This window comes from Rissa tridactyla, chromosome 1 (genome assembly GCF_028500815.1).
Source record: "Rissa tridactyla isolate bRisTri1 chromosome 1, bRisTri1.patW.cur.20221130, whole genome shotgun sequence".
In the NCBI taxonomy this organism is placed as follows: domain Eukaryota; kingdom Metazoa; phylum Chordata; class Aves; order Charadriiformes; family Laridae; genus Rissa; species Rissa tridactyla.
In genome coordinates, this window is record NC_071466.1 from 175138568 (window position 1) to 175163734 (window position 25167).

General features: G+C 37.9%; 2 protein-coding genes across 3 annotated transcripts in view; one reads left to right on the forward strand and one right to left on the reverse strand.

The window, feature by feature from the left end:
• PPFIA2 (PTPRF interacting protein alpha 2) overlaps positions 1-7072 on the forward strand; it is a 343185-nt gene extending 336113 nt beyond the window's left edge. Inside the window, exons 28-32 of the mRNA XM_054207175.1 lie at positions 44-219; positions 314-382; positions 1386-1545; positions 3088-3180; positions 6989-7072. Of these exons, the coding sequence (XP_054063150.1) occupies positions 44-219; positions 314-382; positions 1386-1545; positions 3088-3146 (464 nt within the window). The 3' untranslated portion in view covers positions 3147-3180; positions 6989-7072. The remainder of the gene's footprint in view (positions 1-43; positions 220-313; positions 383-1385; positions 1546-3087; positions 3181-6988) is intronic.
• A 3320-nt stretch (positions 7073-10392) lies between these two features.
• ACSS3 (acyl-CoA synthetase short chain family member 3) overlaps positions 10393-25167 on the reverse strand; it is a 93323-nt gene continuing 78548 nt past the window's right edge. The window contains exons 11-15 of one of the 2 annotated variants that reach the window (XM_054207198.1): positions 18645-18726; positions 17519-17641; positions 12925-13024; positions 12670-12845; positions 10393-12372 (exon numbers count right to left, since the gene is read on the reverse strand). In XM_054207198.1, the coding sequence (XP_054063173.1) occupies positions 12307-12372; positions 12670-12845; positions 12925-13024; positions 17519-17641; positions 18645-18726 (547 nt within the window). In that variant the 3' untranslated portion in view covers positions 10393-12306. The remainder of the gene's footprint in view (positions 12373-12669; positions 12846-12924; positions 13025-17518; positions 17642-18644; positions 18727-25167) is intronic. The other variant, XM_054207190.1, reaches the window with a different exon arrangement.

Below are 25167 nucleotides of genomic sequence, written 5' to 3' on the forward strand. Positions count from 1 at the left end.
TTACCGGGTATCAGGAGACTGAACTGGTGTTATGTCCTTACAGATGTGCTGGTATGGAGCAATGATCGAGTCATCCGCTGGATACAAGCTATTGGCCTCCGAGAATATGCAAATAATATTCTAGAAAGTGGTGTACACGGTTCACTTATAGCACTGGATGAAAACTTTGATTACAGCAGTTTAGCTTTATTATTACAGATTCCAACACAAAACACCCAGGCAAGTTTGCTCGCGCTACTTCTGGTTAATCTGTACCCATTGTTGCTTTTTCTTCATCTTCAACCATTTTAATTTTTTACTTTGGTATCTCTAGGCACGGCAGATCCTTGAGAGAGAATACAACAACCTTTTAGCACTAGGAACTGAAAGACGACTTGAGGAAGTAATTAATTTTATTTTCAGTATTTATAAAATATCACAGTAAAATATAAAACTTAAATTGAATGCATGAAGACATGTTTATTCACACATTGTTAAAAAGAGTCAGTTACAGCTTTAAGAAATTAGGAAATGCCAAGTCAAGGTTTTTAAAGTAATCTCAGTATGGCTACATAGTCATCATTTTGGATGCTGAATTCGGCACTGCACTCTTACCTTGAGATGAACATTTTTCCGCAGAGGAAACATGCAGAAAGGGGTGGAAGTTTCACTGGCCGGGGCAGGGGTGGGTGGGTGGATGTGTGTGCAACCTGTTGTTTAGCACACTTACACCCTTGCTTTAAAAATAAAGAAGAAAGAAGAAAAGTGGGGTTTTGATGGGGCGGGTTTTTTTGGTTCTTCAAAGTTAATCAATATGTAATAGAGTGGGATTTGGGGCAGTTATCTAGGATGGAGAATCTCAAATCCACCTATGGAAAATATTCATCTTAAGGTAAGAGTCAGCGCAAAAATGTTCAAGCCTTGGACTTCTGCACATGAGGAGGAATAAGACTTTTAGGGAGTTGCTGAAAATGTGAGATGCTTATGAATTGTGTGCATGCCCCTGAGTGTGTAATTCTTTGTTAGCATTTAACCTAAGCCTCCTAATGCAGTAACAAACCACTGCACTTTCTGTCACTGTATTTGGAAGAGATCTTACTTTTAAGAAAGTTCTACTTAAGCTGATAGTAAAACCTTATATTATAACTAATTATATATTATTATATTATATTATTATTATATCAAACCAGAGATTTAAGAAGAATTTTCCACGCTAGCATTTACTATTTCTAAAGCATTTACTTTTACAAGAGTGTCTCAAATGCACTGCAGTTACTAGATGCAGCGCAACAACGCAGAGTAGTTACTGCGGAATATGCCTGACAGTGGGAGAGGCAGCAGGCGGCAGCATAATTACTCAAAAAATTTCCTTTAGCTTTATCCAATACAACTCTGTGTGTTGACAGAGCGACGACAAGAACTTCAGACGTGGCCCCTCCTGGCGACGACAGTTTCCTCCGCGTGAGGTTCACGGGATCAGCATGATGCCGGGCTCCTCGGAAACGCTGCCGGCTGGGTTCCGATTAACCACAACATCAGGGCAGTCGCGGAAGATGGCGACTGATGGTATGCAGTCATTTCTGCACTTACTCTTGGGAAGCAAGAGGCTTATTCTAGCATGTTAAACTGACTTTTAGTGCATGTCTGTCTTGCACCGTAACAGCTGCATTCACCCAACTAGTACAAGGATGAGTGGAGTTCGGGAGAGTTGAATTAGGGAATGGAAAAGCACTGACTTGGCATGCTATTCATTTCTAAGAAAATGTTTCAGCTCATTAGTCTCTTTAGCAGGTAGAGAATGAACTTAGAAAGGGCTGTCACCTTTATTTTCTTTCAACCTAAGTAGCTTAGCCTTGACCATCAAATACCTCAAGTTGCTAACAATTAATAACAATCAGACAGGTAGCGTAGTTAGCAAAGACTGAATTTCAGGTACTAATTGAGTTACTGTATACCAGTCTTAATTTTCTCTGGAAATCTTTTAACTTCCAAAAGATGTACTAACTCAGCAATGACTGGAAAAGTAATAAGCAGATCATAATTAAAACAATAAGTAAAATTTTAAAATCATTGTAAGAGGGCAGGGAGAAGGGACAAATCCCATTGCAGCTATTGTTTCAGGTATGTGGATGATAAAGCCACGTATACCTGCCTGAAGTTCTGCGAAGTACCAGTACACACATTGGCCCGTTTCAAATACTGCTGTTTATTTCCTCATGAGAGAATTTAGGTCTATGAATAGACTTGTCTCAAAGTAATTTAATACGCTGCTTGTAGTGATTACATTCTGTAACTCTTGAATGAACTCGGTATGACAACATTGCCATCTAAATTCCATTAAAGCTATCTAAATTCCATTAAAGTTTCTCACCTTTAAAAATATACTTTATAGTTGCAGTTACAGATGGAATAATTTACTGATTGCATCACTTAATTCCATTGACTCCACTGCTCATGTGCACGCTTTGCTTTTAATCCTGCACTTTTTGGCAATGGTGAAGTTGTAAGACAAGAATCCATTCCAAGGCAAATTCCATGTACAAATAAAGGTACTAGCTCCCTAGGCATTTCCATGGCCCACATTACTCTACCAGCTAAGAACCTTACAAACATTCATGGATTTCATCTTCTAGCCATGCTATGATGTAGAAGATATGGGGAACTAAGACACAAGGGAGATTTAGTGATTTGCTTGAGCCCCTCCAAACAGTTTATTATTGAGCTGGGTACTGAAGGCGGTAGGCTTAAAGTTAGGTAGCTTTGAAGACCTACATCTTCATCCAGGATCTGGCTTCCTATCTCCCAGTGCTAAGAACACTATAGTTCTTAAACAGAAAGATAGGTACAGTATTAGGACTTCCAACAAAATAAAGACAAAATGGAATTTTAAACTGTATTCACTTTAGACAGATTTCAATAGTACACCAGACATGAAGAAACTCTGAGTTCTGAACTAGACCATGCCCAGATCATGTCATAGAAAGCCACAGGGCAATTTAATAGTCACCCTTCCAGTGGGAAACAGACTGATTTATTTCCTTCGTGATTCTAAAGAGGTTCTGGTTTGTTTCTTTTTTTTTTTTTTTTTTTTTTTTTTGCCATTTGCAGTTGCTTCATCACGACTGCAGAGGTTAGACAGCTCAACAGTTCGCACATACTCATGCTGACAAGGCCTAGCAAAGAAGCCAGCACTGAATTGTTGTGAGTATTCATAAGGGGCCATCGTGAAAGCTCTTTATACGCTAAACCCAGTATTCCTTGGCATTATTCAAGCAAGGGCCAGCATGGAGCAGAGGACCTAACTCAAACTCACTAGGGTAGTCATTTGATCATGACAACAGCCCCAAGCTCAGTCCAGGAGACGCTATGCTATTCTTTTCCCAAAGAGCAGATTCTTTCTGCTGAAACAACTTCAGCAGATAAGACAAAATTTTTCAGACAACTCTGTTCAGATGATAGCTCACCAACCAAAACGTATTTTGTACGCTCTCAAACTTAAAGCTAGAATTGAGGAGACAGCAGTAGGCACAGGGAGTGAATTTACTTTATGAGAACTTGAAGTAGTTCTACCAGAAGCTAGGGAGAGAGAAAAAAACCCCCAAAAACTAGTAAAGCAGAAGAAACTGACTTTTTTTTTTTTAAAGGAGAGATATGCCTCCATTTAGCCGAATAAAGCTAGAACAAAACTTCCCCTATACAGAATATCTTCCAAAGTCATCTATGACAGACATTCCTGCACTTCTCAAATCATTCAGAATTGATCAGTGGCAAAGAAAGGATATTCTGAGCTGAATGCAACTTTTGGATCAAATCTAGTACTGGAATTCATGTTGCATTTCTCACCACTTATCTCTTTAATATGGCTATGGATCGCACAGATTCACTCTTCCAGAGTTCTGGGGAAACACAGTGTTTTCTGCTACATCACAAGTTTTGCAAAAAATACTAATGTGATGAGCGCTTTCATCAATATGGCACCATTTCATGCTAATATTTTCTCAATGGAACAGTTTTCTTTTCCATTTAGTTACTCAGGGGATAATAGGGGAGCTGGAAAAGAATATCTGGATAGCACCAAAACCTCACCAGGCATTAAAGATGCTCGGATAGCTGTTACACACTGTACGCAAGACATGCCAGGATCTGCAAAATGTCCTTTTTTTAGATTCCCAAGGCTGGGAGAGGCTTGGGGCCATTGAGATTTTACTAATTCTGGGAATGTTCAAAAAAATGCTTAAGAACAGCAAATATTACCAGTGGAAAACATAGACTGCTCAGGATCCTGCTGATGACATAAGCCTTACTTCAGAGATCTTCAGGAGACTGAAAGAGTATAAAATCTTAATCGAGTTGAAAAGGGAACTTTTCATGCCACCACTGAAAAATAAGCACAGGAGATTTTCATTTTTTTGTCTAACATAGGTAAGTTTAGCAGCTGGCCCTACAAAGCAGACCCTACAAAGATGAAGCACGTAAACTATATAAATCTTTTTATGCGTACGTATGTATAGATTAGAGCTTGGTGTTCCATCAGTACAGTCAACGACAGTACTCTCACTGGGTTCAGTGGGGGTAGAAACTGATAGCAGAGATGCGTATCTTTTCTTCTATATGCTTCAGAATTGCAATGTTGATAGCAATAAAGTATGACCAAGAAATTAAGTTTGAACACCAAGCTATCTGTTAGGTCTCAGTAATGGGCCAGGCACATGAGGTGATATTTTCCAATAGGTCTGAACAGTGCAACAAGGGCAGAAATTGAAAATTGGTATGTTAACAAAAATTAACTTAAGATTATCCGAACTGTTTATTCCCACTATATTCAAAAATTGTCTAAAAAGTAGCAATCCACAAACAGAAGTAAAGTAGCAAACTTCGCTCGCACTATATGTGTACGGGATTTCGTATAAACGTCTTTTTGCTCAAAATACATAAGCTATGCAAGTTAACTTCAATTTCTATAGGAGTGTTAGTAGCGTTTCAAGTATCAGTGATACGTATCACATCAGTACTTGCTGCTTGTCCACTATTCTGCCAATTACATTCTGATCTTAAATGCCTGAAAGTTCCACAAGAATATCAAATTTATATCTAAATTGTAAAGGCTAATATATTGAGGATGACTGACACTGCTATTTCTTTTCACTTATTATATACTCCTTTTAGAGAAGCAACAAGATGGTGTGAACTAGAACTTTAGCACATGCGCTGCTCATAAGTAATTTCAAAATATCATGCAGCTTAGAAACCACAGAGCAAGTTAAAATAATTTTGGATTATATAAAAAAATATGCAGGGAAAAGATTTCCTTCATTATTATACCAAACTTGAAAACTTAAAAAAATTACTTGAATCTCAAGGATGAATGCCTAAACAAAAACTGCTCATATGGGGGATGTGAAGTTGGCTGAAGGAGTGCAGAAGAGTTTTCAGAATTTTGTGATCACAGTTCCTGAGTAACAGTTTCTTCATGGAAAGAACTGACTGATACTTGGACAAAAGGGAAGATTCTTCATCACAACATGCCTCCTGAAATTTTCCAGATCCAGGTCAGCCCGAGACCCAGGCTTGTAACACCTTGCCTAGGATAGATCAGTAGCTGTTACTCTGGTGACTAAACTATCAGCACACGTAGAATCAGGGACTGGCTCTAGCCAAGAAGCAGAGGGGACGGATAGCTGGATGAGCCATCATACAACAACCATACAAGAGAATTTTTTAAGACTAAAGGTATATATACTAAAGCACTTCATACTGCATATGAAGAGCAGACTGAAAAGTGAGCTGCAAACGGGTTGCATGTGGAACAAATGATATGGCCTGTGATCACAGCAGGCTACAGATTCTTGCATTCTGCTACTCACCTTTCCTACAGAGAATGTCAAAGCCTTGTATTTCAAAATAGTTTCTGCCAACAATACCAATTAGGTAAAACCTTACAGGGTCTTAGGGTGTTTCTTCACAACAGCTGGGTCTAATTCATAAGCTCTCAAGTTGCATTTCAGGTATTTTTTCAAAACATCTGTTGAAACCACCATGGCAAGCTGCCAGAAACCACGAACTGACCCTCTCAGAACAGTTACATGGGCATATTCTGCACCGCTCAGTTCGAGTGCACTCTCAAGATTAGAAATATAAGAGCATTTAAGACTGCTCTTGTCTGGCTATTTAATCTTGCAAAGTTTACCCTAGAGCACGAGACAGGTCAAGCTTTCTGCTGTGGTAGTCGTATGCTGCCCAGCTGCGCGTCTGCAGTGGCGTTGCACAGCCAGTGGATTTGGCAGTCGCACTGCCTAAGCTTTCCCGGCACTCTTCTCTTTTGAAATATTTGTCACCACCGTGTCCGAAGGCTCAGCCAGGACAGTTTCATTGCCACAGGCTGGGGCAACAGAATATACTAGTTTCACTTTTATTCTAATGAAATGTCAAAGGGAATTTGGCAAAATCAATGTACTTTATCAATGAAGGGTTCCAAAGAGGATTTGTAAAGACAGATGGAGAAAAAGAGTTCCAAAAAGATGTGAGCGATAATCTGGAAACAGCTGGTTGGTAGCAAAGAAATCGTCAGGGTGAAAATGGTAAATGCTGTTGAGCTGCAGTGAACCAGGGGAATCATGGAGTACATCAACAAAGTTTATACACTTAAAATGTGTGTTCAGCCTTGTGCCAAACAGGCGAAGGTCTCCAGATGCAGGAAACTAACCCCACTGCTGAATCAAAACAGCAAGAAAAAAAAAAGTAAAATGAACATAAGCAGGAGTCTGTTTTGATCTAGGACAAAAATCAGTATACATTAGTAAAAGATTAAAATGCATTACTAATAGATTTATGTTGCAGATGTAAAATTAAACAATAAATGAATGTGTCCCTCAAATACTCAAACCCCGTGTTTTAGTAAAACACGCAACAGCTTACTTAGTGCTATAATATTTTCTGGTGTCATTGCATTCTAGACCAGATTAGAATCAAAGAATCTCACTAATTAATATTTGTTTATTTTTTCCCTTAGATGTCATCTCTTTCTTCTACTTCACCTGAAGTGCACTACCACTACTTAGGAAAAAGAGCATTAAAACTCTCTGCAAGAACAGGGTAATAGGGAAGAGAACACATAAGGTTTATCAGACAAACAGATATGATGTTCCTTTCATGTATTGGTTAGTTTAAAACAAGAATAAAAAAATACCTGAATTACCATGAAAAAAAAAAAAAGAAAAACAAAACAACCTCCCCCTTTCCTCTCAGCATCTCTGTCATCAGAAATTTGGCAGTAGTGCACATCCAAAGCTTTTATCAAATGAAGCCACTCATTTTTACATTGTTCCTTCTGTTTTATTGTAAAATACTAGACATTTACGTATTTACTGTGTATGTATTTCTTTTAAAATGTGTAAGTCTTATGTAAATGGATATAAATATGATTTTTTAAAAATAAAATCTATGGTACATGGGGTCTCAGTGCAAACATTTGACAATACAGTGTCAATAATACTGTTTGTATCTTTCCATTCCACCATTTTTACGGTTTTTGGATTGTAACAGTCAAATGAATATGTTTAGCAGAGTTAGAAGCTTCAACATGTTCCTACTGAGAAAAATCTGTCAATATTTAAAGCTGAACACCTGCCTCTGATGATGTATAATAGGATGCCATAACCTGGAACTGGAGCCCAAATGGACTTCTAAAGACAAAATGGAAATGTGTGATATCTGTAGAGAAGCACCATGATGGCTCACCTCTTAAAAACAAACAAATAAACCCAGAAGAACTGTTTACAAAAAAAAAAAAAAAAAAAAGCTATTTAATAAAACATGATTTATACAAAAAAAAACCAAAAACTTTCTTCTATGTTACCTGCGGACCAAGAAGAAACTTGCTTTACCAAGAGCCACCTTTTCGTTCCAGGATCTTCAGACACCAGCCAGCATTGGAAAATTAAACCTAATATTTGCATAGAATCAGATTCTTGTTTCCAGATATATTCAACAAAGAACAAGAAGGAAAAGAGAAGCCAAACCCCACCATTTCTTCATTATAACAGGGCATTAGACAGGCTCCTGTCTAACGTTATGCTTTTAGCCAAGATGGCCTTGCTGAGACTTCACAGAAGTCAGTTTTATCAGAGGAAATAACTGAAAGACAGAGTGATTAATATATAGTGTATAAAAGTTTAGAAGAGCAACTATTACCTGCTGTGGCTTTATTTGGTGGTGTTATTGTTGTTTATTCTTCGTTTAAATGGGAAGTTTCAAAGTAAGACCTACTTAATAGTCATTTACCTATTTGCTATTTTTCTGCTGCTTGATCTTAGCTCAAGACCTGTCTTTTAGTTATTTCTTTTAGCAGTTTGATCTGCAATGTTTGCACGTACATAAACATTTGTTTTGTCTATTTTCATTTGGCAAACTTCAGTCAATCAGATGGTGAAAGATTTTTCTCCCCCAATGTCAATAAAAAAGAATTCAGTGCTATTTGTGTTTATAAGTCTATTAAGCTTGGTACATAGTAGCATTAAAATAGTTTGTATGCCAAATAGTTCTCATAGCTAAGCGTACGCACGTTTTGCTACTAAGAGGTCCGAGTTACAATGGATTCACTGGTCAGAACCTGCCACGAGAGGGAGCACTGAACTTGCTGATGGGTGCGCCATGGCTGGAGCTCGCACACAACTGCATCAAGACACGGCTCTTGGACGTGCAGTTCCGCAGGCTTAAACAGACATCGTTGCTGATATTCTCTCTTCTCCTCCCCCAGCCTCCTTTGGGATTATTTTAGTCCAGAATGTCAGGAAGTAAAGCAGTGCAAACACCATTTTCAGTGGTTGCAGTATCATTTGAATACACTTCCCCTCGTCAATGCCAGCTCCCCTTTTAAAGAATGTCTTTTGCAGCCGACATTGAGACAGCCCACGCTCAAATTCAGGGGGGGCGGAGGGGAATGCGGTGTGTTGGGGAAAAGAATGAGAAAGATCTTGCAACCAAAACTGCAGGTATCCTGCCCTAGGAGTACAGCACCCCCAAATTATTTATTTCCATAGTGGAAGAAAGCAGACCAGAAGAATTAAAAATATATATATTTTAAAGAGTATTATTGTGACTTCAGTTTTAATCTAAGGCAAACATATAAAATCTCCTAGTACATCCCTGTGTCCTCTATATGAGCTGAAGCTCTACTGTCAACAGCTAGAAACCGTGGCTATGCTAAATGTTGTCTAGTTGGCTCTGACCCTTTCAGCACACTGGGAATAATTATTACATCAACCTCTTCCAGCCAAGTTTCAATAACTCCCTGGCCATTCAAATCCACCCACATGCTTCTCTCTAAGAACAAAATTAAGAAAATCAGTGCTCTCCTACCACTTGTTAAATGGGCTTGTTCTTCCTTGATGGTGTAAACCAGGCTCTTGGGCAGCACCAGGGCTGTGCACGGGAATGGCTACTCCTTCTCCCTTTCTCCAGCTCCCCACAAAGCTAAAGCAGTAGACAAAGCATTCTGCAATCACAGTTCCTCAGCAAAAGGCTCCTCTGGAAAACAAAAACAATGCCTGTGAAGCAACAGCTTTTCCATACTCTACTGCTGCAATAAAGTGGCTTTCTGTCTGGGTTTTCTGCATGCTGATGAATGAGACTTTTGGCATTTCTGGAATCCTCCACAGTACCAGGGCAGTAGCAGAGTGAGTAAACCTGACCACTCGGCTCCCTTTGCTTTATCCCAGTCTTTATCTTAAATGATTCTCACCAAAACAGAAAAAAAAGATTTAAACCAACCAACCAAACAAACAAAAACCTCAGGCTTCCTCAGAAAGCAAAAGTTACTACAAACATTTTTATCGTGCAGTCACTTTAAGAATGCTAACTATTCATGCTCTTCACAAACAGTTCAGAGGACAGATAATTGTTTCTTGTTGATATTACTATAAGCAAACAGCCCCTTAGAAACATAAGTGCCTAAATATCCATTATTAATGCTAGGTTAAAAAAAAATAAAGTGATATTAATTCTCTCTTCCTTAAAAAAAAAAGAGCCCCAAAGTAGACAGATAGCCTTTCCTTACAAATGGAGAAACTGGTGTAGGAACATAAGATGTCATTGGGAAAACAGTACAAGATCTAGGAAATTAATTCTCTTCTATATCGTATTGCAGTATCTTTACTAGAGAGCTTGTGCTCTCACTAATTAGTTCCCCTCCCCTGCGTCTGCAATAACAACATGATGGTTGCAGCTGGGATAACTACAGCAAACATACACAACATCTCAGCTTTCATCGTGCAAAAGTAATGGGCACGCACCTTGTGAATGTGCCACAGTTTCTCTGTGATAAGACCATTGTTGTTTCTCCCTGATTTAAAAAAAACCAAGAACCATCAGTGACAACTCCCAAGACCTCTCTCTTGCTGGGTAGCTGCTCAGCACAGGTTGCTAAGTTGTAGCACTGTGAAACTGAAAAATACTCAGCAGTCTCTGCAAGGCATTCCATGATTTGGCATGGGCCTCCTTTACCAGTACCTTTACCGCTACCAGGTACCTTTGGTACCTCCAGTAGCAAAGCCTTGGGACTGGAATAATCCATCTGGAAGAAAATAGTATCGTCAACTAACTGCAACTTATATAAGAAATACTTCAAGAAAGTTATCAGGACATCTCTGAGCAGCAAAATCACTCCCACACATAAATCACTAACCTGTATAGTTAGCTTATCTACCGTAAAGGATCATTAGCCTTTACTCAGTCTTTAAATGCTTTTACTCCCTGTTCAGATTGTGATTTTCAACTAAATCAAATACCTACCTTAATACATAATGGTGGCTACCTTATCGCATAAAGGTGAATACCTTATGCAATTATTTGCCAAAAAACAAGTACAGCACAGACTCACACTAGGCTGTTTTATTATATGACTGTATGACACGGTTCGACACAGTTGGCTCAGCTGCATGCAGTCCCTGCTGGAAAAACACATGGACATTTTATTTATTTCCTAAGTAACTGGTAGAGCTCAATGACTCTACACAAGGCAACATCGGGGTATGGCTCACGTGAATTAGCACCTATCCATCACTTTTAGCTCCTACATCAATCTGCTGGTTTATTTTATCACTTAAGAGGCCTATCATCCTTACCTCTGCCCAACAGGAGATGGCAGTATTTCTGGACTCTTTTGAGGATGCACTGCCATAGGAAAATACGGCTAGGCTTAAGTTCTACTTTAGCTTAGACTAAGAATGGAACCTCTCTTTCATACCAGCATCATCTGATTTTGTGTATTGCTTACTGTTTCTTCCTCTGGAAAGCATTGCTGAATTTGAGTAACTTCTCTGCTTTTAAACTTTTCTGCGAACGTATATTTTAAAAAGGATTTTTAAATTTATTGTTCAATTAAAAACCTGCAGCTTGAAAAGTAACGCATGTAAAGTAGTGTATCCTCCATCTCCTGGTTTGCTGAGAACGCTGTAAGTATTTTGAAATGGCCTTTAAAGTCAAGAATGGGCTGCCTAGCATCTGTGTTTGCTAAAATTCTTGGTTATACATATCTCAGTGAGCCTGAAATGTCTAATTTTGTCAGCAAAAGCACATTCTGGTTATCCTTATCATAAGTGATACAAACCACAACAACAAAATTATCAGAAAATGCAGAGGGTAAATGCCTGCCTTTATTTAAAATACATAGGTTATAATCAATATTACTATGGAGAAATCAAGATTTTCAGATTCGAAAGCCAGAAATTATCTTCATTCTACAAAAAAGACACTTGAGAAATTATTGAGTAAATAAAGTCTAGGAATCTAATTTATAGCAGAAAGATTTAGAAAAAAAATAATCACTGGAATCAAGAAAACAAATTTTAAAATTTATAAAAATTTAAAAGACAAAGACTTATAATTTACAAGTGAGGACAATTACATCTGCAATAATGCTCATATTACAATCCCTTTTTATGGCCGTCTTCAGTTCATTACTTACCTTGTGTAAACTCTTTTAGCCAAATTCAAATTAGTGGTCACGTTATACGATAATGGATTGAAATGTAAGGTTAAATGACATCATATGAGATAGATAATCCACTGGCTCCTTCCCTTTAAGGCTACAGAAATGTATGAATTCTACTCGCAATTCTTAGCAACCTTAACATCCAGCATATAATGACAACATGCAGAGACTTTATTATGCTTCATTGGTTGTGACAATACGGTAAAGAACACAGTAACATTTCTAGTAAAAAAATTTAGTCCCAAATCATTACTAGTTTTTAAAATGTGGTATTTCCTAACAAAGTGTCTTCATATAGTTCAGTAACTGACACGTTTGTTACCAACATATTATCCCATTTACTTTTTCTTTAGCACTTCTTCAATGTGTTTAAACACGCTAGCATCTTCAATGGTCGGTGTTATCTGAAAAGGAAGAATACATAGAAGCATGTGATAGTAGAGTGCTGTCCTCCAACAGTAAAACAGAATTTTATTCAGAGAATCTTCTAAATCGAGCCTTCAAAAGCAATCAAGAAAAAAATATCTGGAAAGCTCTGGAACATGAAAATCTTTTGGGTAAGCTATAGTGGAAATAAAATACAATGTACTACCTGAAGTCATGGGCCAGTTGCAGAATGGTTTAGAGAATCGAAACCATGATGCTGTGTCTTTGGATGCACACATGTGCCTAATTCATTAAAGTGTACATCTCCAGCTTACCTTATATGGCTTTCCACTGACAAGCGCAGAAAGAGCTGAACGTGGTATCTTGCCAGAGCGTGTTTTTGGTAGCTGTTTCACAAACACCCCCTTCTGGAAAGCTGCTACTGGACCAATGTTAGTTCTAACTCGCTCAACAATCTCTTCCAAAATCTTCTCCTCTTCTATCTTTATGCCTAGTGAAGAATTTCATATCCTTTAGCCCTTCTGGGACTTTTGCAAGTCTTAAGAACATCAGTAGCAGCGAGCTCTCACCTTCTCTCAGTACGCACAGTGCAAACGGAACGTGTCCTTTCAAAGAATCCTCCTGGCCCACAACGGCACAGTCTGCCACAGCGGGATGGAAGAGAACACACTGAGAGAGAGAAAATAAAACTGAACTGAACTAATAATAACTGAACATTTCAATGAAAAAAATCCATAGGCATAGATATAAGAAATAGACTTATTTCTTACATTTTGGCAGCAGATAGTATTTACTCAGTACACCTTGAGATTCCAATTACACATGTTGCAGATGCACATGTGTGTATTTTCATACACACTTACATGTAGTTTTCAAACATAAATAAATAAATACATAAAGAAATAAAAACTATGGCAGCACAATATACAAATATAGAACAAAGCAAAGGTGATTTGCTTACAGCTTTGGGACAGTATCACACCTTTGGTTTTGCTAGTAAGATCTTTGCTGGAACAAATAACATTAGTCTAACATTACAAATAAAATGGAGTTAAGTGCATGGAGTAAGGTCCAACACCACAGAAGCACCCCTACTACAGCGCTACAGTCACGTTGGTTTATTCTCTCTGGCTCCTTCTGTCTTTTTCATTCTTTGCTGCACAAAGGCATAGTTCCAACCAAAGCCAAATACAGGCCCAACCTCAGCTTGCAGACAGCCTAGTTCAGCTCACTCTCTTGGAAACATTAGGTTTCAGCCGCCGTAGACAAAACCCAGAATTAAACTAGTCCCCTCCTTCCTACTACACGTTTACACGATTATACAGGTGATGGACGGTAGCGCTAATATCTTCTAGGAAAAGAAGTGAGAGATTCTCTTTTCTTTCCAATTAGCCAGCTGAGGTTCTCACTTCCTGGAAAAAAGTCACCAAGATGTCTCGTACATACTCAGAAGTGTGTCACTAAGTCTGGGACAAAGTTGGACTTAAGATATCAGCAGTTGTGAATCCTCTTCCAAAGCAACTGGCTCTTTTCATGTAGTTGTCCGTGTCCCTTGGGGCATCTTGCTGTCAACAGTGCTTTCAACACGTCCTCTGTACTCAACCACAAAGAGGACCTAACATGGCTGTGCACACAAAGGCCACACAGCGGTCACATAATGTGACTGTGTATATTAAATTATTTGTGCATACAAGAACTATACGTGTGCCAATAACAGATCTTCACACGCTGTGTTGTCAAAATCAAAGGCAGTGGGATGAGTGAAAGGAAGACTAACTAAAAGAAGTTTTAAGAATAAAGGCTTTTTTTTTTTTTTTTTTTTTTTTTTAAGTAGGAACACCGCATTTGCATTGGCTACTCACACAGTGGCGTAAGCATGAGGAAGACGACAGGAAAGGTACAGAGAAGACAGGGAAAAGACCCTGAAGGAAGGAAAAGCTGAATCTCTGCTGTTCCAGTTAACAAAAGGGAGGCTCTTGTGTGACCTGGTTGTGAAACCGATGGTGGAAGGAACAATTCAAAGGGTCTCACATAACCCACCCTAAATGCAGATTTCACCATCATTAAGATTTGTAGTCAAACCAGGAAGAAGAAACTGGCTCTCTGTGCCATGGTCACTACGACACACACCAAGTAGCTTTTAGCAAAATAAATCTGCACAAAGCGTTTCTTGCATACTTTGTTTGATGGAAGTTATACTCACTTCACAAACTACGATCCCAGAAATGTCCCATGCTATGGAAAAGCAAATGGGAAATACTTAGCTTAATAATAGAAGCATGCGCTATTGAAGTACAAAAGCATGAACCATTTATGCACACCTTTTGAAACTGTCGGTTTTTCACAGTAATGAAATGGGATGTGCACAAGCTGTGTCTAGAACAGCAAGTGCAACAGCCTGGAGTTCGTTCTGGGTGGGCTCATCCCAGAACTAGAAGGGCAGAAGAGCCTGCTGCAAAAATGCTGAAGCTAAATATACACAAGTGCGTTTGCATTCAGATGCAGTCTACATTGTCTAGAAGTCACTGTATCCAAAATGACAAATCATACAGGAATGGGTCTTATGGAACTCCAAATCTCCATGGTATTTCAATGCATCACACACACCTATGAGCATCTGTCACTTCTAGCCCAGAGCCTCAATAATGCATTCCACTTCTGCTATAAATACCCATTCTTTCCTGCTCTGACTTCTTGACCTGACCACAGAAACTTGATTGCCACAAAAAAAAAAAAAAAGGAAAAGAAAAGAAAAAGAAGAAAATGCAATGAATTATGGAAAAGCAGATTAGTAAGGTATACCAGAGGAACTGTGCTTTCCACAAAAACATAGGAAAAAGGTCTGCAGTAAACTGATATTACCATCAATACCATAATTACCTATCAGGCATCAACAGGACCCCTACAGTGGAGATTTAAGTGTTGCCAGCTTGTTTTGTAATAGTTTGTTTCTGTCATTCAGTCTGTCACTTGTTCATAAAAGTCTTATGTTAAGCTGGAATACTGCAGTCACTGTAATATTGTTCTTCACTAATTTATCCAAAATCCTATCAACATGCCTTTGACTTTGGGACAGCTAATGTCAAATGATTGAAAGTGTAAATACCAATTTAAAAATTATTGAACTTTGTAAAACAGATAAAAAGAATAATAAAATCAGCACTAGACATTTTAAAATTGTTTAAAAGTACGAAAAAATTTAAAGAAAGTGAAATGGCATTCTTGGAATGATCACTGGGCACAAGGATGGATGTCTGATGCGTCAGCATAAACCAGCAAAATCACCAGCAAATCACCACCAGGAAGGGAATTTCTCATGGTAAATTCCTCAATTTCAAGTCTGTTTCCTTAGATAGCGAAGATTTGATTTGGGCTTTTTCAGAAAGAGTTAAGGCAAGCAGGGACACCATGGATGTACAAACAAAAGAGATGGATGGATCAACGCAAGCTGAGGTTACCAAAGTGGCTAACATTCCCCGATTGGCAAGGTAAACAGTAACACCTACTGCACTGCAATGAAGATGGAGCACCAATGATACTAATAGATATCTTAGACACAGAAACTAATTGTTTCAAACATAACGAAGCTGAAATTCTTAGTCAAAGCACTAAGGAAAAACTTGTTAAGCTTGTAATGCAGCTGTAATGTAAATAGAGATAATATACTTGCTCAACAAGGTGACTGTCACTTAATTAGATGGCGATTCAATGAACCTCTAATTCTGTATTTACTGATCTTACTGAAGAGCTAATTGTGGTCTTGTTAACGCTTTCCCATTTAACTAGCAATTTGCTGTGCATGCATTAACAACACTCTTGGTTTTTAGCTTTGTTCAAAAGGTGAATAGAAAAGCTTCTAGAATTTTGTAGTGACAAAACATTTTTTGTTTCTAGGGGAAAGACCTAACTAGCAGGGAGAAAAACAGAGACACTGAGCTGGGGAGGACGGATACAAAGGTAATACAGCTGACGAGGTGATTCAATTCATCATTTGTTAAACTAGCTTCAGATTCAGCCTGAAGCAAAGAAACAATGCCCAGCTCAGCCCTTGCGCAGTAGAGCAGTAAGGGTTGGGGACGAGACTCCCTGCTGCACTTTAATAAAGCAACACAAAAAACTGACTTCAAAAGGAAAGAAGTTTAAGCAGACTGAGAGCCACCTTTATGGCTTCGTAGACCCACATCAGGGCAGCAACTGGCTGATCGATTCTCGAAGGATTGACTATGTTTATCTGAATTTCTTCTATTCTAAGTTTTCTAGCCTTTAAAAAAAAAAAATAGTCACTAGACTAATCGACATTATAAAGCAAAAAATTACTAACAGATTAGTTTGTGTGAACTTTGTGTGAATTAGTTTGTGTGAAGATTCAGTGAAGAGTTAAATTCAGAGTTCTTAAAAGTGCATTTTTCCCTTGTACATGCCCAGCACACCTTTTCCTACACTCCCTGAATAAGCAATTGATATGTCATCAGAGAAATTTGTAACTGGCAATCAATCACAGCGGTTCCAGAGAGGTGAGTGAACAATGATATGAAATTCAGATACTATTATGAACTGCACTATTTTCAGCTTTTTGAGTTGCATGGGTATTACCATTAATGACTTTCAATTTAACAGCAGGACTTTTTTACAGAAATTTCCGTTGTTCATTTAGCACTGCTCATACAAGAAGAGACAAAACAGCTCTCAAGAAACTGTAGAGGAAACTCTTCAAGAAAAAGCACTGAATGTGAGTCTATGTGAACTAAAAACTGTATTTTAGGAATAAAAGTTTCTACTCTTAAGAAACTACAGAAGCTGGTGAAACTGCTTGGCATACTGACCCCACATTACCTTACCATATTCCCAAATAAGTATGTTATCAGAGCTTACAGGAATGCTTCTCATGATACCATAGCACCCCTTAACTCCACCTTTAAATGTCAAATCATGACTGTTTTATCAATCTCATGGTACAAACTGCTTATTATTGACTAAGTTTATTATGGTCCTGTGAAGCACAATAATAGGAAGGACCTGAAACAATTAATGTTTTAGTTAAAAGTCCCAATGCAAATGCAATAAAAAAAAGCAGAAAGAAAATGAGAGATTTTGTGAGATTTTCAGTCTCGGCTTTCTTTATTCATCTTTCACTCGCCTGTTCTCCTATCAGGCAATGCTCACCTCTTCAATTGCACCTGCTGAAATTCTGTGTCCAGCAACATTGATCACATCATCAGCTCGAGACAGGACATATAGGTAGCCGTCTTCATCCATATAACCTGCATCCATAGTATCATAATATCCCTAAACACAACACAACAAAAAATAAACTCAGAAATAGTACTAGGACCATCCATCCATTTCCTGTGAAATCAACAAACAAAACTGATTGTTTCAAATGCAATACGTTTTCGGTGCCCGAGAGGTTTAATTCTCTAACATTTTTCACCATTCTTATGTCATAATGTACCATGCAGATCCCTTTCCAGAAAAGGTTTTGTAGTCTTTGTTAAGACAGAACGGAAACAATACATAAACCTGGATTTTTTCCCATCTGCTTTCTTTGACCTCTGACAGCTTGGAGAACGACATTGCCTGAATCTACACAGGGAGAATGGAATTGTTACAACACAATGACAGTTGTCAAATTGCCCCTAAAGATATTTCTGTTTGCTGAATCCAAAAATACACGATTACCATTGTGATGCAAGTGCACATAAAAAATAATTTGCCTGATCAATTCATTCATTTACTTTTATTGAATCAAACCTTCCATTTTGGACGTTCACATAGGATCAATCTACGTATTTCTGTAAGGAAAGGAGGAAGCCAGTCCTTGGGCAGTTCATCTGACGCGTAAGCGTAACTAATTCAGTAAGGAGCCTCCAAAGTATTTGCATGCACAGTGGGCAAGTGTATATTTTGGACTAAGTTAGAACGCCTGCGTGTCATCAGCAATAGTATATTTGAAGCTATGCTAGTCTAAGGTTGTGAGGCTTCTATCTTTTATTAGATCAAATGAAATAAACCAAACGTTATGTTCAGAAGCTTGGTGTTTACTTCTACTGTTTCAGATCTTAAAAAAAAAAAAAAAAAAAAAACAAAAACAAAAACGGTGTGCCCAACAGCTTAATGTATGTGTGAAGGAAGTTTTACCTTGAAATGTTTTTAATTCTGTAACACATATATCGAAGATCTCTCATTAAAATAATGTATGATAATTTTGTATGTTATCCAGTTTAAATCTACTATCATTAAGTTCTGCAGGAGAACCAAAAGTTTATATAATTCATTTTTTAATTCTTACTGGAAATTTTTGAAAATATAACTTCTGGAATGTTTCCTGATTTTCCCAAAGGCCTGAGAATGCTCCAGGAGGCAAAGGCAACCTTAAATCAAAAAGAGCAGAGTGAAGCAGTTAGAAACACAGTAATGAGTACAACTCATGCTTTCCATTCATACTTTACATTCAGATAAATAATCATTGGCTGTACAATCAGAAACCAGTTCTGTTTAATATGCTGATAATAGATCAAAAAGACCATGTATCTGCTGTGGTATACGTGCATATATCTCTGAACTGTATCCAGACCATACTTTTTATGTAACATAAGCATCTCTGGCTTTCAGTAAAATAATGTTTGGTCTAGTAAACACTACATACTGTACTACAAATACAATATTTTCTTTGAAAGTATATTGATAACAGTTCCTTTTAGAACTTTCTAAAATAACAATTTTTTTTTTTTTTTTTTTTTTTTTTAAGAAGCGAAGCTGCAAAATTTTGGATTGCTTCGTTAGTTGAGATTTCAATGCACGCTACACACCCATTCTTCAGGCGAGGATGTGAGCATGACACAATATGGCATATTTCACATACATATCTGCTGGAAGAAGAGAAGCTACAGAAGTCTCAGGTAACAAAGAAATCGTTGGTTTTTTCCTTCAAAGCTCTGATAGGGTTAAACACAGCTCACTTGAACTGCCTAAAGATCCACATTCAGACATATCAACACAAGTTTTATGACGCTTAACCCTAGTAACAGAGAGAGAACTTGCAAGCAAGCATTTATACAGATAAAATCCTAAATGCCTCATACAGATTTTACTAGCGTGTGCCTGCATTCCTAACCAAAAAATTTTTAGCCAGAGGTATTTTGTTTTCTACTTTGATAATGTCCCTATGACACCAAAAGGCAACATCTCTAGCAGTGAAACACCCTTCTGTAGGGTAGCAACACTGATATCATTACAAGTCTCCTATGATGTTCAGGTCACAAGAACAGGCGCTACCAGCTCAGTCACATGCCCATTTCTAACCTTACATTTACAAAAATAATTACTTTTTATATATACATATTTATTTTTTTTAACCAAAATATGGTATAAATAGTACAAGCTACATTAAAAAGCCCATACCATCTAGTAATGATTCAAATCCATGATTTTTTACAATCCCATTTTTTTTCAGCTTAATTCAGCTTGATGAGCATAATAGAATATACTACTATGAATATTACTACTTTCTCTGAGTGTTCTGGCTCAACACATCCTATAAATCACATTCCCTGGAAGTATGGTTAAGGTAAGGCCAGAAATGCCAAGACACTTCCTAAGTAGTCACCCAGGCTTCAGGAGGGTAGGTTGGCTTGTGCCCATCTGGAGGGAATTCACTGGCCTATTTTAAGCCTTTCAAGCTTAGTAAGCATCCTTGCGATACATAAACATGACCTACAGAGTATTTGCCTTGGGAAAAAAAAAAAAAAAACACAGATTAGGAAAACAATATATTGATCCTGGCATTTGTGTATGTATGAGTTTAAAAGAAAAACCTCTTGTTTAGATTCAAGAAAAACCACTAGAGAATGGTAGTTACTATGGTTGTTGCCTGGTTGCTAATAGCATAGCAATTCATAACAGCCTCAGTCATTGCACATTTTGCACTTTAAATTTATTTCACAGCCTGAAACATCCTTGTGATGGGAGAGAAAAGAAAATTTGTATTGACAAAGTCCTTAATAATTTCTCCACAGCTCTATTCAGTGCTTTGCAGTAATTTCAGCAATTTTATTTTTTGCTGAAATCAAAAAAACATTTTCCTTTCTGGAACCACAATTGTTTAGAAATCTAAACACAGAAGCAAGCAACGTATCACCAAAAATATAATCCCTGCGCCCACCATTTGGATGGCGGGGCTGGGGCTTTTTTTTGTTTCTCTGTTTTTTCTTGTGGTCGATTTTTTTTTTTTTTTTTTAAGCACATTGCAATGATAAGTACATCCACAGTGCATATTTCGTGAGTCTATGGAAACCCCACTGCTAAGCTACTGGCTACTGCAGGTATCTCTGTAGCGCAAAGCACAGCACAATACAGACACAATGTGAGAACAGTGCCTCCATTGTGCCTCCGTGGCTTTCTGTAAAAGATTACTTGCAGTTAGGACTCCATTCCATCTACTAAACAAAAGTGGATGCCGCCTTCCACGTGTCCATCTTTCAGGCAAAATAATTCCAGAGCAACGGGCACATGCAGTTCTTCCATGATAGTAAAGTTCTTAGCATCATGACTTCCTAGAATATCCAGGTGCCAATCAAACAAAAATAATTAATAAAGGTAGAATTCATCTTGACAGAACATAATTACATGTATTGGAATTTTGCCAGGACATCAGGATTAAAATCCCCAGAGCCAAAAATACCTTCATTCCACTGCTGTCATGGAACGCTGCCATGAATTCCAAAGGGAGCAGAACTGGATCATAATTACATGAAAGGAGCCAGAAGAGAGAAAATCAGATAGTCAGAAAATAACAGCAACCTGAAAGCCAACATCTCTTCCTTTCCTCAACCCCTTCATAAAAAAAGTAACATTTTTAGATGTTGGGTTTGGGTCTGTTCTCCCTAGGAAACAACACACACCTACAAAAGTTCTATATTCAAAAACTGTTGCCTCTTTGCCAAACACTGAGTTGATACTCAAGGCATTTTGGAGTTATTTTTAAGAGGATATATTGACCAAAACCACCAGCTATGATTGCCCTAGACAGGATCCTGCTTTCCTTTTACAAGTGACAGGAGCACAGAAGACTAAGACAGAAGGAGGTAAGTTCCTTCATCATCATTTCCACAATATACAAAGAAGTTGCTTTGCTTGGTTTCCCTTTGGAAGGTATTTACTGTATTTCTCTAGCGATCTGTTAACTTCTCCCTCTCTCATCCTGCACACCAAGCCACAAACCAGCCAGTGCTGAGCCTTTGCATCTGCTATCAGTTTAAAGATAAGCCTTCCCTTAACACTGTTCTTGCTTGGATTTTTCATATAGTCGTTAACTCTGGCAGCATCTTCTATCTCATCATTGCTTCTTCCTTCTGGAGGGGACAGTCATGAGCTTTGACAAATACAAATTCAAGACAAGCATGCCAGCTTTTTCTAAAATACAAATGTGTTACCGGCTATCTTGGATCAGGCTAACTACAGTCACCTCATCCCACGTATAACTAGCAATGAGTAGGCGCAGTTTCAAACTCAAGTCGAGGTTCAAGCCAAAAAGATACACTGAGCTGAATCAAAGCACCTGAACTTGAGAAAAGTTTACCTTTGGATTTCAAACTTCAATAAGGATTTATAGGTCTGAATTTTGATCTCAGGCCAATTTTTAAGCAGTACAGCAACAACAGTACAAATGATGCTATTCTCCATTTACTCCAGTGAAATTAAGGTGACAATTGCAGAACTACAGGAATACCGATCCAGGCTCATTTCTCATTTCAAGGTTGAATACATTTAGAATGGCATCAAGAAAACTAGGTAAACTGTACAAATTAATGATGTAAATTATATGGGTTCATTTTACAAAGATCCACTCTGGTTACGCTTTACAAAGATAAGAAGGTAATTTCATTATGAAGTGGAGAAACTCAGACAGATTAGGTGAGCTTGGCAGCATCGCAGAAAAACTCTGAACTGCTTTCACAGTAACTGTTTTCTGCTAGAGAATTTTAAATGACAATCACTATCTGTTTTTTAAGCATTGTTTTACAGTTCATTTATTTTTCATACAATGGTGGCTGACCTTATACAGAACAGCCCCCCTTTAGGTTAGCCCAAGAAAATCTGACTCTTTGTGTCACATCCTTTCAGGATGCGACTCATCAAAATGATGTAAGATTCCTTGTTGATGGAAAAAGCAATTATAGACACAACACTCAAAATATAATTTACAGAGAAAAGCAGATTTCTGAAAGTACATATGAAAGTCAAAAAAACTCTCAGAGATGCTACCTTGCTGAGTTTCAGAAAAGACATTCTTTTATTTTATGGTAGACAACGGTACTCACAGGCTGTTCATTACAGCCAGTCAAAGCAAATATAAGCCATTGTTAAATGAGTTTGGGCTTCTGAATGGAGCTAAATCATCTTGACTGGCAGCTATGTTATTACTCAGCATTTATGTAGTGCTGTGCATAAACATAACCCCTAAAATTTTTGACTGTAAGTTTGAAAGCCATCTGGAATCTAGAAGCTTTTTCGGATACGAGGAACAACAGCACTGGAAAAAGGGTGGAGAAAGGGGCAAGAAAAGAGAGAGCATCTCGAGCATGCACCAGTCTTTATGAAATATTCCTGAAATACCAGCTGAAAGAGGTCACAGAAGTAGCTGGTTTTACTGTGGATTTTGCAGAAAAAAAAACCCTATAGTTTAGTGGGGAAGGCAGAAAGCATCAAAAAATAGTGAAACTGTTTGGAAAAGGTTAAAAAAGAAGTTCAAACGCTACCGACGCACTCAGTCAGAAATCTATTAGAAAACCTATCTTTGGCCCAACATTGAAACAGTTTCCCACATTGAAAATCCCACTCATTGTTTCACTTGTAAATGGAAAAGACAAAGTTGATAAAAAAAAAACACATGTAGGCTGCCAGCAAGGAGAGAAATCTTTTGCACAGGTTCATCAGGATCATCTAATCTGACCTCCCATATAACACAGCTTAAAGGATGACATCTACTAAATCATGTCCCAAGCCTGTAACTTTTGGTTAAATGACAGTGTACCTTTAAGATAGATATCCAAGTTTGACTTAGAGGTGTCAAAGAAAACCACCATATTCCCAAGAATTTCTTTCAATGGTTTAATACTTTCACTGTTAAAATGGTGTGTTTTACTTCTCATCTGAGTATCTAGATTCAGCTTCCAATCTCCTCATGCTAGATTAAACAGCAGTCTCTCAAAGATGTCTTTGTCCTGTGGGTATTTCCTGACTTTGAAAAAGTCATCACTTAACTGATCTTGGACACACTACATACCACAAGTTAAACTGTAAGTTTCTTTAAGCCAAGCTTTCCAGCACTCAAGCAACTCTCATTCATATCTTCTCCAACACCCGGCCAGTTTCTCAATAGCCTTTTGAAATATGGACATAAAAACTGAACATAATATATTACTGGTTTTACTAACATTATATCCACAGATAATAATAGCTCCTTTTCAGTTTCCCTACTGAAAAGGGATCATATTGCCTGCTTAGTTACACTGGCAGCTAGCTACCTTTCATTCAAAAATCTTGTGTATTCAGAGGTTTATCCGCCGTAACATAAAAAGCTCCTTTGAAAGTCACTGCTTTCTAGGGTACAGTCCTTCACCTTATAAACTAGAACATTCTCACTGATCCTTGGTGTATGACCTTCACTTACAAGAACGTATTGCAAGTCATCTATGCAGGATGACGCACCTTCTTTACACAGTTCTACAAGCAACACTTTTCCCCCTCCAGCAATCTTCCTTAAGGGCAGCCACTCAGACGGGTCTGCAACGTGTCCTCTGCTGGGTTGCCTCTAATTTTCTGCTTCTTTTTGTAATTTTTTTATTTGCTTATTTTATACATTAAAAATTAATAGGAAAACATTAAAAACCACTTCCACAATGACAAACCACATCATTAAAATGACAAAAAATAAAAACAATTCAAGCAATGGAGATAGAGCTTAATCCCCTTCAGACACTCTAGAACAATCACATATGAGAGACGTTTCTTAGAGTGTCTAAGTACTTGAATTTTGGGGATTATTATATTCATAGAAGGAAATTTCAGAATATTGAGTATTGGTTTTTATCATTGGATGTAATTTAATGATAAAAGAATATATCCTTTTGGAAGCACAGACTGGCAATAGTGTCACACACCAACAGAGAAAAACTGGCAACGTTCATTACTTAGACACTGGTAACAATAAGATCTTAGCAGCTATTTTGGCATCTCAGGTAGCTCCTATCTAACTGTCTTTCTTCTGAGCTAAGGCCATATACGCCTCTCTTGGCTCCAGAGTCTCCCCTTGCTTTCACTATGTAAAACCACTGCCATCGCCTCCCCACCTCCTTTTCTTCCTGGGAAGGGGAGGAGTGCAAACAAACCCTATGACGTTTCTCATTGGCATATCCCAAGTTAGAATACCCATATGGTGACCCATCAAGTCTTACAAGACTTTTCTGTATTTTCTTAAAGGGAAATTGAGGTACTACAATGTGCTGCCAAAGATTACATCTTTTTCTTTCCCTTTTCTTCCCTTTAAGCTCTTTTGGTTAGCATTTCTATTGTGCACCTTAATGATTACATTCCTGGCTTCAGGTTGCTTCAGACTTCCACATAGATACTGACTATTTTTTTAATGCATCCTAAGAAATAGTAAATGAGCAAGCTTTTTATTGAACATCTATGTGCACCCTGAATAATGTATAAAGACTGAACACAGTACCACAAATAGTGAAACTGTGAATGGGTTGCTTACTTATGAACAACATCTCTTCCACTAAAGGATATAAACTTTATGGTATTTG